We start from the raw sequence: 19,282 nt of genomic DNA on the forward strand, positions 1-19,282 counted from the left end.
TCTCAGCTGCTGGAGATATTAGATGGGTGCCCTCTCTGAGATCTCCACATGCTCTGGCAAGCTGGGCACACAGCCCATGATCTCCACCCTAGACTGCAATCCAGATCCAAGAAGGTTAAAGCAAGAACGATTACCCCTCAGACTGGTGCTTGGTCCCCCTACACTCTGCAGGCCAGGAGCTGAAGCCGCCTCATGGCGCTGGCTGGCTGTGCTGGCATCTCATCAACTTCTCACCCCAGGGGTAAAAGCCACGCACTCCCACTTACTGGTTCCAAAGTCCAGACTGCACTGGCCTCTCACTTTGTCCTTCGCATCTATGTGTTGATAAATCTGGAAACTGCCACAGCTGCTGCTATTCTGGAGTCCCTTTGGTTGCTGGCTGGTCAGGCCCGCCCTGGGGCTAAAGCCTTGGCGTGGTGCTGGGCTAGGCTCCCAGAGTGCTGTGCTGGATTCCTGCAGGGCTGTCCTCAGCGGGGGGGGGGGTTAGTTTCTCTGTGTTATTTTGTGGGTTCTGCAGCTCCAAAGTTTGTTTAGAATCTCCTTTTTACATGAATTGGGGAAGGTGGAAGCCAGAGCCGCAGGAAGTTCATGCTTCTACTCCGCCATCTTGGATGGTATTTTGGTAACTATATGGAAGATAGTTTGGACAGGGACCAGATAAAAAGCATGGAGGTCAAGATGATGATAATAGTTCAGGCATAGATAAATGCCTGATCTAGGGCAATGGTTTTGTAAATGCTGAAATGTGAAAGTAGAATTAACAAGCTATGGTACTTGACTGAATACCATGCTAAGGGAGAAAACAAGGAAGACTCCTTATTTTTCCTGGCGAGTAGTGCTATATTTAACAAAAGTTTGGAAAAGAAACAGGTAAATCTTTAAAAAAGAAATACAGCAAAATCTTTTTAAAATTAAGTAAATATTGTAGGAAGTATCAGTGAGTTATCTAAGGATAATTCCCTTAAAATTTTTGTGGAAAATAATTACACATAAAACTAAATAATACAACCTAATGGTCAAAGGTAATTGAAATACAGCATACAAAATTTCAAAAAGACTTTATTACTATAGTTTTTATCTGAGGAAAAAAATACTTTTTTGATTAGTAATTTTAAACCAGGATTCAAATTACTTCCATTTAAAAGCAAATTCATTTTGATAAGAATCTTCAGTACTGGCTACTTACTAGCCTTACAATTTTGATAAATTTTATAACTAGGTTAGCACATTTAATTAAAAGGTTAAGTGATTAGTTTTTACTAAGTTTTAATTGCTCATGGGAAGGCCCACTAAGCAGCTGGAATCCATGAGGATATCCTTAATACAGGTGAAAAAAAGGGGATAATTGAAAAAGAGACTATTTGAATCAAGAAAAAGTAGAAGAGAAAAATACTTTAGCTTCAATCATTTTTTCCCAAGTTCTGATTAAATTTTATCAACAGATCTAAAAATTAAAAAGTATATCCCTCAACACTTCAAATTATCATCATTAAGCAAATATTAACCACAGTATTGCAAGTTCCTTAGGTGACAACTTGTGGCATCTTTCCAGATGGTTGCATTCTTCCTAACCTATTCTTATACCACTGACCTAACTGCTTGATTAGATGCTTTCCACCAATGAGAAAGGTGTCACTGGGGAAGAGGGAAGGTTTCTAGTGTGGAGAATTCATCTCTGATTTTTGGTCCACCTACTATAACATCATTCCCCTATTATCTTTTCATTGTTTACTATCTAAAGTTCTAATTTTTTTATTATATCAAAGTTCTATAAAAAGGTAGATCCTTCCCTTTTAGGGTTTTATTTGACTCAGTCTTTTTATTTTTAAAACAGATTCATCTGCTATCACTTGTGTCTAACTTTCTTATAAGTTGTTTTTAGTAGACCCAGGAACTACTATTTTGTCTAAGGATTAATCAACTTCAAGACTAATTCAGCGGTAATTCTACCTTTAAGCTACTTCAAGTTGCTATGTATTTGCAGAAATATTTTTTATAAAATATAAGCTTGGCATAACAAAAGCCACAGCTGTTGTATAATAAATGCTTAAGATATGAGAAAGGAAAATAATTTCTCCATCTGTTTATCTTCCCACACCCTCTGAATTTCTTTTCCACTAGTCGTCTTAGAAAGAAAACAGGCAAAAAGATGTTCACATTTTTGCTACCTGGTCCAGTTAATAAGAACCATTCAGTTTTCCCAAGAAACCAACTGGACATGGCATGGAATGCCTAATCAAGTTATATTACTCTCCACCTCTTTCTTTAGCAGCAAAAATCCAATACGGTGGAGTCCCTTCCACAGAGTACAAAGTAGAACAAAGAGAAACCTCCTCCCAGTCAGGATTCTCAAAACATGTATTGATAAAACAGCAATGGACAAGAGAAAATATATCAATACCTCAAGTGAAAATCAATCCAAAAGCATATGAAGTATTTGTGATTTCATTGGAATGCTTACTCACTATAGCTAACATCAGCAAAGTTGACTTAGTTGATTTTTAAATGCCAGGAATTCAGTCCATGACCAGGTGCATCGTTGTCCTGGTCTGATCAGCCACAGCTGGACACACTGTAACTTGACTCTGATGCAGTGATTTCATTTTAGTGCTCTTGGAGAACAAAGGACAATAACCAACTAGGCCTATCCTTGAAAGCTTCCTAACTTGAAAGCACCTACTTGTGCTCCACTGGGATAGCCTCCAGAAACCCAGGGTCACTTTCAAACCACAATCAGGAATTATTTAAACAAATAAACAACTCATGAGCATATTATGTTGATGGTATGAATATTTTAATCATATCAGTTTGATGAAAGCAGGAAGTCAAGGATATTTATCAAGAGGCAGACCCCCCACTTGGACATGACCATAGTGGGTCCTACTCTAGAATGAAGATGAAGCTAAGAAAAATTTTCAAATACTTCTTGCCTCACCAAACCAAGCTTTATAGAATGCTGTTATCCATGTAATATTAAAATTCATAGAAAGCAATCAGACCAGTACTATTTTTATCCTTACATATTTTTTTAAAAGGTGAGAGAAAGAAGATCCTTTACAGACAGACTGTAGGAAAGGCATATTTTTACAAGGTCTTTGAAACAGTAGTGAAAAACTGGTGACTTCAGAGAATAAAGGTTTTATAGGCATAAGTGTTGGACTGTAAGAAAGAGAGAGAAGTAACACCATTAGACGGAAGCAGAGGTGAATGAGCTTTTTGGTAAAGAGGGCAAAAAAAGCAGTTATAATGAAGGTTTTGAAGTTAAAGTATCATAGAATAAAACCCAGAAATCTGGGGAGGAAAGATGTAAGTGGCTACAAATAGTATGGTTTTTAAGAAGACTTTGGAAAAAATCTTACAGTCTCCTAAAAGATTATCAAAATGATATGACATCATACTCATTTAGTCTCAAATTTTCAAGTTAAATTTTCTAACGTCAGCACATTTCAGAACATTATAATCTGAATTTTCCAGCAATATCTTGAAAGTGTTCCTACGATAAAGACACTGAGACTGGGTCAAATTTGAAGTTCTATGCAATAGCAATGGGCGTTTTAGTATGAAAAATCACTTCAAAAGAAAATTCCAGAAAGTTTTTTAAAATTCCTATTGAAAATAAAGTTATTTTCCTACAGTCTCTATTATTGCATATTTTTAGAGGGATATACACATTCTTTTAAGTAATGAGTCTGCTTACCTGGGAGAAGCATGACAGGGTCATCCCCAAAAATTAACTTTTAAAATGTATTTGTTCTTTCTAGCCTCTGAATCTCAACTTAGGCCACTCCTCCTTCCATGTGGAATGTCCTTCCACCAAAACTGTCAAAGTCCTATCTACTCTTTAATATCCTGATGAATACCACTTCCTACAAGAAGTCTCTCCTGGTTACTCAAGTGGGAAGTAACCAACATTCACTGACATAGCCTTTAAAAATCCAGTCACCTTCACATGACAGTAAAACACTGGAATGGTACTGAAGTGCAGGTCTTCTCCTTTTTTAAATTAAATTTTATGCTTATTTTTAGTTCATATCATTAATTTCCACAAGATTTTGAGTTACAAAATTTTCTCCCCATCTTTTCCCTACCCACCACCCCCAAAACAGCAATCTCACTGTATACTCCACCCTCTCCCCCAATCTGCTCTCTCCTATATCCTCCCGCTACAACTTTCTGGTAGGGAAAGATGGCTCTCCATACCCGAGTGCCTGTATATCTTATTTCCCAGTTGCATGTAAAAATAATAATAGTTTTTTTTAAACATTTTATTTTAAAACTTTGAATTCTAGATTCTTTCCCTTCCTCCCTCTTCACTCATCCTTACTGGGAAGATAAGCAATTCAATATAGGTTGTACATGTATAGCTACACAAAACATTTCATAGTGGATATAATGTTAAAGACTGACTATATTTCCCTCCATCGTATCCCACCCCCCACTTGTTCTATTCTCTACTTTGACCCTGTTCCTTTTCAAAAGTGTGTCCTTCTAACTACCCTCCCCACCCCAATCTGCCCTCCCTTCCATCATCCCCCCTCTCATGCCCTTCCCCCTACTCTCCCGTAGGGCAAGATACCAATTTAGTGTGTATGTTATTCCCTCCCTAAGCCAAATTCAATGAGAGTAAGGTTGACCCATTCCCTTTTGCCTTCCTGCTCTTCCCCTATATTGTGACAGTTTTCCCTTGCCTCTTCTATGTGAGATAGGAGAGGCAATTCTGTCTCTCCCCATCTCCTCTCGTTATATTCCTCTCTCACCTCTCAATTTCACCTTTTAAATATTATTCCTTCCTATTCAATTGATCCTGTGCCCTCTGCCTATGTATACATATACACATATATACACACTCACATATGTATTCATACATATATACCTTCCTATATTGACATATATATGTATACATATATATTTATATTCTCTTCAACTATCCTCATACTGAGAAAAGTTTCATAAACTACAATTGTCATTTTTACATGTAGGCATATAAATAGTTCAACTTCGATAAGTTCCTTATAATTTCTTTTCCCTGTTTACCTTCTCATGCTCCTTGTATTTTAATGTCAAATTTTCTATTCAACTCTGTTTTTTTCATCAAGAATGTTTGAAAGTCCTCTATTTCATTGAATGACCATATTTTCCCCTGAAACATTATACTCAGGTTTTTTTTTCTGTCACAGGCATTTTTATTAACAGACCATTAGAAAAATAATCATGTTGTAGAGACCTTTAGTTCATTCTTCTAATAAGCCTGTTGATCTGGTCTTCCCTGTTACCAGCATCTCCACCTTCCACAAAATGCGTGGTCTTTTTCTTCATTCCGCCTCATGGAGAAGATAAAATTTGAAGGGCCACAGGAAGTTGTTGGCAGCTTTGAAGTGCTTGCCAACAGTGTAGATCTCATGGATCAAGTCCTCCATGCAGATAATTCCATATTTACCTAGAGATTTTGCAATAAGGGCATTATCTGTCAGGGCAATTCTCTGTTTCTTGATCTTGCCATAGCCACGTTTGTAAATCAAGTCATTCACAGACTTCAGGTTTGGATAACCCCATGCAATGTATGGTTCCACAATCCTCAGCATGTTAATCGAGGCCTTGTTAAGCTTAACAAAAGTGTCATTGAAGATTTGGCGAAGGCGAAGAAGCTGTAATACTTTTCGGACCTTTGGGCTAACACCATTGATACCCAATTCTGATCACAAAAGCTAACTTGGGTTCAGCAGGTAGGTAGTAGTTGCCAGCTTTGCGTGCCATTCTAGCCAGCCAGATTTCACTTCTGTACATCTGTCTGTACTCCTTATGGTAGGCTTTAGCTTTTTCATAGATAACTTTTCTCCGTATTTTATGGAGCTTTTTTATAGCCATCTTCTTCTTCTTCAAACATTTGGCCTTCAGTATTGCAAAAGCCTTTCTTTTTTTTCAGAAGGGATTCTGGAATGGATGGTAGCTTCTTCTTTTCTTCTATGCCCGCCATGATTCCAGCCGGAAAAAGAGCCATTATACTCAGTTTTGCTGGGTAGGTGATTCTTGGTTTTAAACCTAGCTCCTTTGACCTCCGGAATATCATATTCCAAGCCCTTGGATCCCTTAATGCAGAAGCTGTTAGATCTTGTATTATCCTGATTGTGTTTCCACAATATTCAAATTGCTTCTTCTTGGCTGCTTGTAATATTTCTCCTTGATCTGGGAACTCTGGAACCTGGCTATAATATTCCTAAGTGCTTTCTTTTGGGGATCTTTTTCAAGAGGTGACAGGTGAATTCTTTCAATTTCTATTTTTTCTTCTGGTTCTAAAATATCAGGGCAATTTTCCTTGAGAATTTCTTGAAGGATGAGTTCTAGTTCCTTTTTTTGATCATGGCTTTCAGGTAGTCCAATAATTTTTAAATTATCTCTCCTGGATCTATTTTCAAGGTCAGTTGCTTTTCCAATGAGATATTTCACATTGCCTTTATTTTTTCATTTGTTTGGATCTGTTTAATAGTATCTTGATTTCTCATAAAGTCACTAGCTTCCATTTGCTCCAATCTAATTCTGAAGGAATAATTCTCTTCAGTGAGCTTTTGAAATTCTTTTTCTATCTGGCAAATGCAGCTTTTTAAGGGTTACTCTAGTGGTAGATCAGAGAAATGCTATAAATGCAGTTAACCTAGATTTTATCAAAGCACTTCATATAGTAGCTCACACTATTCTTTGACAGAAAGATGTGGAATAAGTAGAAGTAAACTTATGTGGGTGAATGGCTGGCCCTGTGGTTAAGCTGGGGATCTGTGAACTTGGCTTTTTAAAAACATATATTTTGAGAATAATATTTCAATATAATTGATTTCCTTTATAATGCTATGTATTTTATTTTTCCCATTTTGAAAAGATTTCCATAGACTTCAGTAGACTGTTAAAAGGATCCATGACATAGAAAAGGCTAAGACCTGGGGTAGACCAAGGAAATAATCAGACTAGTCCTTATTAATGGTTGAATGTCAACTTGGAAAGGGGTCTCTAGTGAAATGCCTAAAGGACCTTTGTTTAGCTTTACAGTGTTTAATAACTATTAATTATTAAACTTAGCATTGTGATAAGTGCTAAAGTTATAGATACAAAAACAAAGACAGTCCTTGACCTCAAGGAACTTGGTTCTAATGGGGAGGCATCATCTGTAGGAAAGGGAATTTTAGTTTGGAAATTTAGAAGGATGGTGAATGGAGGGTATAGGGGAGTAGACCAAGGGGAAAAATGACATTATCAATTTAATTGTAGTTTCACAATTGGAAGAGATAAGGGGCAAGCATGTCCATGCATCAGCAATGCAGCTTACAAGAAAATGGCTGGACAACCGGGAGGAAAGTGAAATTTCTTAAGGACTTCCCTGATATAGTAGGCCAGGTGAAATATTCACCAACTGAAATAACAGGAGCCCCAGGGTGAGAACCGAAAGGGCCAAGACTTCCAAGGTGTTGACTGGTTTCTGTTGCAAGGAAGCTGGTGAGAATGTGAAGCTGGGAGTGGGGAGTGAAGCATGGCTGAGGTCTGCCTCAAAGAGTAGGTCAGATAAGGTACTGATTCAGGATAGTCACAGCCCAGAGCAAGAGTTCCGACTATTTGAATAAATGGGAATATTTAGGCTGAATAAAAGACTTAGAAGGTAAATGAAAACTATCTTCAAATATGTAAAGGGTTGGTAATTATATGGAAGAAGAGTTAGATTTGTTTTTCCTAGGTCACAGAAGGTAGATTAAAGTTGCAAAGAGATCAATTTAGGCTTGAGGTAAAGTTAGGCTTGAGGTAAAGTTAATCTCCTAACAATTAAAGTTATCCAAAAGCAGAACAGGATGCCTCACACTTGCTATCTTTAAGAAAAGGGTGAATGGCCACCAGATGTCAGTCAGTCTAAACTTAGAGCTAGAAGGGACTTTTAAGGGTATCTAAGCCAGTGACATTTTACAGATATGGAAACCTGAAGCCCAGCGAGGTTAAATGACTTACCTTATAGTAGTAATAGTAGTAGTAGTAGCAGCAGTAGTAATGTTATGAATTATTATTGTTACTTTAAGGATTTAATTTATTAATACTTATGTACACCGTCAATGATATTTACTAGCTATGTGTATTCACAAACAAGTCATAAAACTGTTTTTCACACCTATAGTCTCATAAGGTATAAAGTATTTTTAAAATTTAAATTCTTAATGTCAGTTTTTTTTTAAAGGACAACCAGGTTACTTTTTTTCCCAGTAGGAATAACATCCATTTTTTTCTCCCATGTTGCAACCTCCTCTCCTTCAGATATCTCAATTCCTCAATAACTACAAAACTTAACAGCTTCTAGAAAAGACCACCTTTGTGTGTACTGACCTGATCCCAACATTCCTCCTACATTAGTTTTCCTTACTATTTCTATCTCTTCATATAGTACCTTGTGGCTGTGATGTCATAGCTCAAATGTGGTGTCATAGCTCAAATTCTACCATCCTTGATGGAGAAATTGTTATAAAAGTTTTGACAGATTCCTTTCCAATGTCCATATATTGTTCATCCTTTGGTTTTATCCTCAAATGTTCTCAAGTTAATATAGGCTTAACTGGATCCTTCTCAAAGATTTCTACAAACTTGGTTTTCCTCCACTACATTCCACTGCCTTATGAGGTGATATTATTCATAATCTTCTGACATAAATTTAACTAGTTTATATCTTCTGGCTACAAACCCCCTTCCCTCACACTACCAAAAATAAACCTTATTAGAACTGGCCTACTGTTTCAGTCTATCCATCTCTGGATTACAATTCCAATCGTCTGATTTACTAATTATCTCTCTCCATGTTATCCAAAATCCCAAGATGCACAGCACCTAAGAATCCACTTAGCGAGACAGCCAAGGACAGAGCCCTGAAGTCCTCCCTGGGTATGGTCATTCAACAAATTCCACCAAAGTGTGCTATCCAGGAGTCTATATCTTTCCATCTTACCTACAACAATATTATGAAAAGACCTGGTTATTTGCTGAAATTCAAGTATGTGTATGTACAGTATGTACACACACACACACACACACACATATGCATAATTTTCCTGATATACCACCCTAGAAACTCTGAAGAAAAGGAAAATTAGGTCAATTTTGGTATGAGGTTTCACCCCACCACTCTAAACAGAAAAGAATACTAGATTTATCTAGCCTATTTCTCTGTCAGGGGCTTACATATATCAACACCCCCCCCCACCACCACCACCTTGGGCATACACAATACTGCTTTTTGGAGAAATCTTATTTCTATTTCTTTCTACTTCTCCATATCATATAGTTTTTCCTCTCTGCTGCTCTGGATAAAGAGCTAAAGGAAAAAGGAGGTAAATAAGAACATTTTCTATTCCAAGGTTAGATGTTTATAGTTTGATACTTTTAAAGGAAAGTAAATGAAAACAGAAGTTTTCATACCAATACCGACTTTTAGGGGAAAGGAGCATGGTAAGACAGAGAGGGAGGAAAGTTTTGAAAAGATGGAAATTAGCTGCATTATAGGTACTGAATAGATGAACACAAATATTTTAAAAGCAAAAAAATGAACATTTTCTTTTTATTTATATCTCCCTATTCTGCATAACCAAAAAAATACTGGTTACAAATACAAAGAGCATATTAGTCTTTTCTATTGACACTAACATCCTAAAAACTCTCTTCTTTAAAACAATTACCATTTTTTTGACTAGTATATTCTTAAGAGCAAAAGATTGCTTTCTTTCAAACATGACACTAATGGACTAAAATCTGTATCTCAATTCATCTGATCTGAGGAATAATTCTCACATTTGATCCCTTGGCTCAAGTTAGCTGAAAAACAGGACATTATTCAAATATTTACACTTTCCAACAGGTTCCTTACCATTTTAAACATTCAGAATATACTCAGGAAAAAGATCAATAATTCTTATTCTTATATACCAATTTATCAAGTATGAGAACAGACACTTACCTTATATACGCCAATCCCTGGATCAATAAGAGATGAACGAGCTGATGTAGAAGGCTGATTAGAAAATCCACTATTTGTTGTTTTCTTAGCTTTACTTTTGCTACTGCTCTTAGAACGGGGTTTTACCTCACCACTCTTAGTCTGTATTGAAGTGGTAGGACCATCAGGCTCTGAACGTATCAGCAACTGAACTATATCATTCAATCCAACATTATAATCAAATAAAGTATGTCCATCTTCCAACTGTTAAAGGAAAGAAAGAAAAGAAAGACTGTAAAACTGTCAGTAAGTACATACCCTGGAAGATAGATGCTATTCCTGTCTTCGTTTTATGATTTAGGAAACTGAGGCAAACAGGTTAAATAACTTGTCCAGGGTCACATAGCTAATAAGTGTCTGAGGCTGGATTTGAATTTGGAGTCTTCTTAACTCCAGACTTATACCATGAGCTAGTGTGACCAAAAAAATAAAATTCTATAAATTAAAAAGTTTAAATCTTTCTCCCCTAATCTTTATCTTCTAAAATTAGAAGGCTGAATTCTAGTTCAACCTTAGAGCACAAGCCAGAAGAGCATGGCACAAGTGCATGGTGGAAGTGGAACCTGAAATCTTTAATATTCTCTATGTAAAGACCCTAGAGAAAACTTGGATCCCACCAATGTGGGAGAGTCAATCAATTTTCTACCAGAGCTGTCTAAAACTGGAATTTCTGTCAAATTAGGTTAAATCAGACACATCACAGATTTAATGACTACAGCAAAAATGCTCTCACACATTTCTACACGAGAAAATTCATATAAAGATGACAAATGTTTCCTACCACTTTCCAAATTATAATATCCTGCCAACAGTAACAATCTTAAAATACACTGGTCTCTTGTTTCCATTCCACACATGTTAGTTGATCAGTGAAGGAAACACCATATTTAGAGTGACAATAGCAGCGTTTGGTCACAGTTCTGCTGCTTGTTACTGGTGTAACATTAAAGACATTGATCTGCTTTTATTTCCTTATCTGTAGAATGAAAGCTGGACTAGATGAGTTCTAAGGTCCTATTTTGCTTAACATCCTGATTTTATATAATACTTTCCATGAAACAGGAGTATGACATACAACATAAACTGTTTCTTTAACCTTTTTTTCAATCCCCCCAAAGGGTCAAATCATTTACCAGATATATCTATTTCTGACCCTTCTCTATTCTCTCTCAAGAAGTTACAGGAAAAGAAAGTTACAGCCAATGGTCACTAATATTTCCCCCTAAGTACAGGAAAATATCAATCACTCAAAAAGCATTTATTAAGTACTCACTATGTATCCAGGCACCGTGCTAAACTCCGGGAATACACATTTTCAGGTAGAAAACAGTCCCTGCCCACAGGAAGCTGAATTTCACTGGGAAATGGCAACACATAAAAAGAAGTTGGGGTAGGGCGAGTGGGGTGTGAGAGATAGAGATGCCCTTGTGTGCATGGAGGAGAAAGACCAGAATGGAGCCTGGAGATGAATGAAACAAGGCTGGCTTAGGCACCCTCGTTAAGTGGAGGTTCCATGAGGACGATTCCATCCAATCAGAGGGAAGACTACAAGGATGGAGCTTTTTTAAGTAGAGAAAAACTGTCAGGTGTGTGTTTTAGCAATATCAATTTGATAATCACTAGACATTATTACAGCAAACTAGTCAGTCAACAAGCTTTTATTAAGTGCCTGCTATTTGCTAGTACTGTTCTAAGCATTGTGAATACAAAGCAAGGCAGAAGACAGTCCCTGCTCTCAAAGAGCTCACAGTCTAATGGGAAGAAAACAACAAAAAAAATCAACGTAAAAACAAGACATATACAGGATAAATTAATAGAGGGAAGGGACTAGCATTAAGGGGAACCAAGAAAGTCTTCTTATAGAAAAATAGTATTTCAGCTAGGACTTAAAGGAAGCCAGGGAAGACAGAAGTAGAAATGAGCAAGCAAAGTATTGCAGGCCTGGGGCGGGGGGGGGGGGGGGGGGGGCACCAATCAGGGTGTGTCAAAAAAAGAGTCTGGAGATAGACTCACTAATAGCTTGTGTAAGGAAAAGAAGGCCTGTGCCAGCCACCTGGATTCCAGAGTATGTTTCAGATAATAATGTATAAAATGACAAGAAAGGTAGAAGGAGGCCAGATTATGAAGGGTTTTGAATGTCAAAGAGAGGATTTATATTTGAACCTGGAGATAATAGGGAGCCACTGTAGTTTAGTGAAAAGGGGATGACGTGTCAGATCCGCACTTTTAAGATAAACAATCTGACAGCTGAATGTAGGATGGACTGAAGAAAGACTTTAAGCAGGGAGACCAAGCAGCAGGTGATTATAATATATAAGGTCTGAGATGAGGGCCTTCATAAGGCTGACAGCAGGGTCTGAGGTGAGAAGGGACATCTGAGAGATCCCTTAGGAAGGTAAAATAGACAGGACTTGGCAACAGATTGAATTCTTGTGAGGAGTCTCAGCCTGACAGCCTAGATGACTAGAAGGATCTGATGGTGCCTTCAGTAATAAGAAATGTTTGGCTGGGATGGAAGGTTGGGGAATAGGGAGGGGAGATAATTATTTCAGCTACTCAGGAATCATGTAACTAGACTATTTCATCTTTTTTTTTTTGAGGCAACTGGGGTTAAATGACTTGCCCAAGGTTACACTGCTAGTAAGTGGGGCTGCATTTGAACTCAGATCCTCCTGACTCCCATAAGCCAGTGCTCTATCTACTGCACCACCTAGCTGCCCCTAACTAGACCAATGTCAAAAATTATAGTGAACCTACTAGTCATTATCTCCTCAAGCTCTGTTCTTGGTCTTTTCTACCTATTTACCCTCTCTCTCTGGCTGATCTCATCATTTCCCATTGCTTCAATTAAAGTCTCTATGCAGATAACTTCCAAATATGTATCTATCCAGTTATATTTGCATATTACCATCTATCTGCCTGTCATATCTCCAACTGTATGTCTTACAGGCATCTCAAACCAAAAATGTTCAAAACTGAACTGAGTATCTCTCATCACCATCAACAACTGTCCACTAAGCCAAAATTACAACCTTTGGGGGACCCTTGATTCCTCACTCCTCCACATTCCCCAATCAGTTGTCAAGTCCTGTTTTTGTACATACAACATCTCTCACATTCACTCCCTTTTCTCCACTTGCGTGGCTGATAGACACCCTATTTTAGGACCTATCAACATATTCTTCTACTGCAATAGCTTTAGATTCCCAATCTAGAGTCTCTCTCTCCTCTCACAAATGTCTTCCACATAGCTACCAAAATAATATACCCAAAGTACACACCACTTGCCACCTTGAGAATCTGCAGTGGCTCCCCACTGCCTCTAGAATAAAATATAATAAACTTCTCACTTCAAGATAGAAAACCCTTTACAACCTGCCTCCACACTACCTTTTCTGGGCTTACTGAGTATTATTCTCATTCACATATCCTACATGCCAGTCATACTGGTCTACTTGCTATTGTCCAAAATCAGCACTTCATTTTATATCACAGAGTCTTTTTCCAAAGGCTACTCCCATTCCTGGAATGCACTCTGCCTTTTTAGGATACTTTTTTCCCTAAGGATCAACTTTTGTGTTACCCTTATGGAAATCTTTCTTAATACACTTAGTTCTGAGTGTTCTCGCTCCTCAAATAATCATACATCCTTACCTGTTAGCACATTATATTTTACCTGCATCCTCATAGAATGTATGCTTAAGGACAATTTTGTCTTTGTATCCCAGTGCCTCACACACAGTAAGTACTTACTGAATGATTGAAATAAAATTCCTATAAGGCACTAACTTCTTGTTTATTCTTCCCCTTACAATTCCTCATCTCCACCCCCCAATCAAACAATAGATAGAACAACCAAAAAGAACCCTCTGACAGTTTGGAAATTATATTATTTCTAAGAAAATGGAAAAGTTTTTTTTTTAAATAAACAAAAACTGAAAGAAAATAAGAGAATGTGCTAAAATAATTTATTTCCTGTTGGAGAACAGAGTAGGAGCTTAGGGTGTTGGGACTGTCCTTGTGATGTCAGTAATATAGAGATTCCCCCAAATGAGGAAATCCCTTCTAAAAATGCAGGTTGGTACTTGCTCTGCAACTTAAGGTCTCAGGAAGCTGACTAAAACATTGGGAAGTTAAATGACTTCCCAGGGTCACACAGCCAATACGCAACAGAAAACCTGAACCCATTTCTTTCTAGCCCCAAGGGTAGTTTTTATCCACTTTGCCACACTGCCTCTCAAATGCTCAGTGATGTTAAACTGAATAACAGCAATTTAAAACAGATATATTTCTAAAAATTACTTTTGTAATCAAAGGAGTAGAAGCAGAAGCAGTACTAGTAATACCTATTATTTTCATACTGAATTTTAATTAATCCTAACCCACAGGCCCCTTTTATATTCTCTTCCCCTTCTCAGATATACTACTTGAAAAAGCTGTCTCTAACAACTACCTCTACTTTCATTCATTCCTTAACCTTTTGCCATCTGGCATCTGAAGTTAATCACTCAACTGAAACTGCTGCCTCCAAAATTACCAACTAAAATATTTTAATTGATAATTCAAATGGTGTTTTCTCAGTCCTCATCCTTCTCTACCTATCTAGTGCATCTGACACACTGACCACCCTCTCTTCCTAGATAAATACTCTCTTTCCCCTGGATTTTCCCAATGCTGGTTCCCCCAACATGCCTGGAATGTACTCCCTTCGTTACCTCCACCTCAGAGTCCCTCTCTTCCTTTAAAATATACAGCTCAAGAACCATCTTCTGCATGAAGTCTTTTCTGATGGTCCCAACTATCAGCTAATACCTTCACTCACAAACCTTTTACCTAACTACTTTGAATATATGTGTATTATTCACCTTATATTTATGCAACATATATGGACACATGTACTTCTTGGTTTCTCCATTAGAATGTTAGACTACTTGGGAATAGAGTTTGTTTCATTGTTTGTACTTGTGTCCCCAGTAATTAGAGTATCTTACATACAGTATGTGCCTAATAAATGTTTGTGTCTTAAGTAATCTGCATTCTCCTCCAATCTTTTTACTAGCTTCTTGCCCACATGGCCTTAAATCTACTTTTTTTTTTTGGCCAAACTCTTATCTAACCAGTCATTTTGACTTTTATATTTAAATATAGAAATACGAGGGTTTTTTTCATCAATTATGAGAAAAACAAGTATAAATTTTTAAACACATCAAATTACAAGCAAGTATATTATTTTAAACATACACAAATGGGGCACATGTGTGCACACATATGCACAAACACACATTTTTAAGTACAGGTCCAGATAGCCTATCTTGTTCTAACAAATACTACATTTTCCTACCAACAATGTGCTGAAGTGCTTAAAAACAACATTTTGTTCTATTAAAGATTAAACATCTTCCCCTGAAATCTTCTCTATATTCAATTGACTTACCAAACCCTTTTCTCATAGACTATAAGAAACTTTGAATAGTTTTCAGTTGGGTTATTACAAATTAGAATAGGCGAGCCCCATTTTAGTGTTTATTTAATGGCTCAAAAAAGAAAAAAACAGTAAATTTCCCTTTTTCAACTTGAAATTGTGTTGTACTATTAAAAATCCAAATTCTTTTAAGAATTCCAACAATGAAAGAAGCCAACAGATCATAGCACTTTTTACTCTCTATCATGCACTCATTCATCTTTTCCCTCCCCCAGTAGATGGCAAGCTCTTCCAGGTCAAGAACTGTATTTTATTTATACCAATCCCTACCACAAATCACTGCACAGTGCAAGTTTGATATTTAATGAAAGAAAGCTTAATGAGGTCCTAATTCCATACAAGCATATATATGGATTAATCTGATTCCTCATTCTACATGGACTATCAAACCAAGAAGTATGCATTTTAAAAGTTATATCAGTTACTTTACTCATTAAAAATAACCTGCTTAAGAACAGATAAAAATTGTTAAGTAACTCTAAGTTTATCTCAAAGAAAAGTAAAGATGTCCTAAAGTTTAAAAGAAAAAAATATCTAAATTCACTAATCTTGAAATCACACAAATACCCACAAAATGATGGTAACATAAAGTATGAAACAAATTATTAGAAAACAACTGTACAATGAATATCCCACATAATTCATAAAAGCTACTATAAATGTTATATAAATACATTTTAATTGGACAGGAAATTGGACCATTCTACTCTATCTCCTCTTCCCCCAAATATGATAAATACACAGAAAAAAGTGATCACTTGATTACAAAGTTTATGGAAAAAGAGAAGAAACTAGGCCTAGTCATGGGCACCCTAGGTTTGATGAGAGCAGTCTTCAGAAGGTTCGAAGGAAGATAAGTAGCATCAAATGACATTTTAGTAAACTGCAAAAACTCAATACACATCAAAGTGACATGGCAGGCAAAAAAGCTAATGCTTTTACAGTTTTGCATCAGAGATTTTCATAGTAAGTACAGTGTCTAGAATTGATATAGGTCATAGCATCACTGTATTTTGTGTTCAATTCTGTTCATTCTATTTTATGGATGATATAAACAAGCTGGAATATATCCAGAAGAGAACACGTAGGATGATGAAGGTATTTAGGCATGCCATATAAGCATGATAGTTGAATAGTTAGTTACCTTTGAGATTTTGATAGATTACGTGGAAGAAGGGTAAGATTTGTCCTGTTTGGTCCCAACAAATAAAATTAAATGCATTTGGTCAAAGTTGAAAGGAGACAGATTTGCCTGATAGATTTTTTACATCCCTAAAAATTAAAGCTATAAAGAAGTATAACAGGTTGCCTAAAGAGGACTTTGGCTACTAAAAGATCTGAAAGATGATATTGCTGAGTTCTTCTCAGTCATCTGTGAAAGATCAAAGAAAACAGGAGGTGCACTACAGAATTGGGAAGAGATGTCAATTTTTTTCAAAAAGGGATGAAAATGGGACCCATAAACTATAGGTTAATGTTCTGATTTGAATTCTTAGCAAAATTCTAGAATATATTGTTAAAGGGAGTCATTTAAGTAGAAAAGGAAACAATTGGCACCAAGAGCCAGTATGACTTATCAAAAACAGGTAGTCTTTTATTTCCTTTTATTAACAGAGTTACTAGACTGGGAGATCAGAAAAACACTGTATTTTAAAACATTTTTTTAAGTCTCTCTTATGGAAAATATGGAGAAATATGGGCTAGATAATAGTATAATTAGGGCAATGCAGAACTAGCTGCATAGCTAGACCTATCTGTTATTGATGGTTTGATGTCAACTTGGAAGATCTTCAATGTAATGCCTCAGTGACTGAATTGTGACTGAATTGACAGATAGCACAAAGCTGGGAGGGACAGATAAAAATGGATGGCAGTCAGAATTTAAAAAATAAAAAGACTTGACAGGCTAGCAAGTTCAATCTAATGGGCTGAAATTTAATAAGGATAAAGTCTTACATTAAGGTTAAAAAAATAAATAAACTACATTAGGAAAAAATGGGGAATGTCTCAGCCAAAGAAAAGGTCTCTTTTTTTTTCCCCAAAAAAGATAGGGTTTTGCTAGACTGAAAGGTAACTGTGTTTATTAACAGTCAAGAATATTAATGCAAACATAGGCTGCATGGAGAGATATAGCATTCAGGAATAAGGAGGCAGTAGTCCCACTGCATTCTGCCCTGGTCAGATCATACCTGGAATGTTGCATTTTAGGAAGGACATTAAAAGGCTAGAGTATATCCAGAGGAGAGCAATCAGCACGGTCAGGAGCATCACCTTCATGCCACATAAGGATTGTTTTAAGGAAATGAAGACATTTAAGTTGGAGAAGACTTGACAGAAAACATGAGAGTCGTTCAAAGTGCCATCTCATGGAAAGGGACTTGAGTGGTTTTGGTTTGCCTGAGAGGGAGGAGCTAGAAACAACGGAACAAGAACAAGAGCTGTCCTTGGTCAGCAGTGTCTGACTCTTCATAACCCCACGGACCACAGCACACCAGAGGCCCCCCTTCTATCCTCCACTGTCTCTTAAAGTCTGTCCCAGTTCATGTTCACTTTATCTGTATCTACCCACCTCATTCTCGGCTGTCCTCTTTTCCCTCTGCCTTCAATCTTTCCCAATATCGGGGTCTTTTCCAGTGAGTCCAGTATTCTCATTATGTGGCCAAAGTAGTTAAGCTTCAGCATCTGACTTTGCAGGGAAGTCTGAATTTCTTTAAGTATTGACTGATTTGATCTCCTTTGCTGTCCAAGGGACTCTCAAAAGTCTCCAGCACCACAATTTGCTCAGCTTTCCTTATAGTCCAACTGTCATAGCTGTACATTGCTATTGGAAAAACCATAGCTTTGACTATATGGACTTTCATCAGCAAGATGATGTCTCTTAGTATACTGTCTAGATTTGCCATAGCTTTCCTTACAAGGAGCAAATGTCTTCATTTCCTGTCTGCAGTCATCATCTGCAGTGATCTTTGAGCCTAGGATGGAGGGAACATAGAGGCAAATATTGGTTTGATGTAAACTTCCTAACAGTAAGAACTCTCCAAAAGTGGACCAAACTGCCACTGGAGGTAATGTGTTCCCTGCCCTGAGAGGTGTTCAAGCAAAAAGTGGAAGACTACTTATACAGTATATTGTAGCAGGGGTTGTGTTACTCAAGTATAAAACGGACTAAATAACCTCCAAGATCTCTTCTAAGAATTGTGAGAATCTGTTATTTTCCCCATAGGACACCTTCAAGCAAAAGCTTAAGACCATTTGTCAGTAATGTTGCAATGGTTTCAAGTAAGGACTGGACTGGATGGCCTCTGAGGTCACTTCCAACTCTTAGCTTCTGTAATTTCTTTTTTTTTGCCAGTTCAAGTAGGCTCTAATCTTTTCTCTCTGTCAATTCACAAATGAACAAATTTTTTCTATTATTCCTTACAAACACTTAAGTCAGTGCCAGACTAGATAGAGTAACTTTCTTTAAAATGGAAGCTAGGATGAAAAATCTAAACTTGAAAAATAACTGCATATGCCTTGTAGAGATCAAATACAATTAAATTATCAAGTGTATCGATTTGGTTTCAACAAAATCTTATGGTGCTCCTGTCTAAGAGCAAACATTTGATCAAGAAAATGAGCACTGGGCAAATTTACTAGTGTGGAAAGTTATAAACCTAGTATAAATTTTCCCCAACATCCAGCTCTAAGAACAGTTGCAGAAATCACCATGGGAAGAGGATGCTCTAATATAGACTCAAAATATGATGACAACTTTTGTTAAGCAAATACAAAATTAAAAGCATTAGACT

At 36.9% G+C, this 19,282-nt stretch overlaps 1 protein-coding gene and 1 pseudogene across 1 annotated transcript in view; both read right to left on the minus strand.

Annotated features, from left to right (window-relative positions):
* The window catches only part of UHRF2 (ubiquitin like with PHD and ring finger domains 2), a 202,437-nt gene that overhangs the window by 148,087 nt on the left and 35,068 nt on the right, over window positions 1-19,282 (minus strand). Inside the window, exon 2 of the mRNA XM_069090760.1 lies at window positions 9,971-10,213. Within this exon, the coding sequence (XP_068946861.1) occupies window positions 9,971-10,213 (243 nt within the window). The remainder of the gene's footprint in view (window positions 1-9,970; window positions 10,214-19,282) is intronic.
* Window positions 5,160-5,989, minus strand: LOC138163225 (large ribosomal subunit protein uL30-like; annotated as a pseudogene).

This window comes from Petaurus breviceps, unplaced genomic scaffold (genome assembly GCF_028583685.1).
Source record: "Petaurus breviceps papuanus isolate PSGF00001 unplaced genomic scaffold, PetGlider_PUasm1.0 187, whole genome shotgun sequence".
Classification (NCBI taxonomy): Eukaryota; Metazoa; Chordata; class Mammalia; order Diprotodontia; family Petauridae; genus Petaurus; species Petaurus breviceps.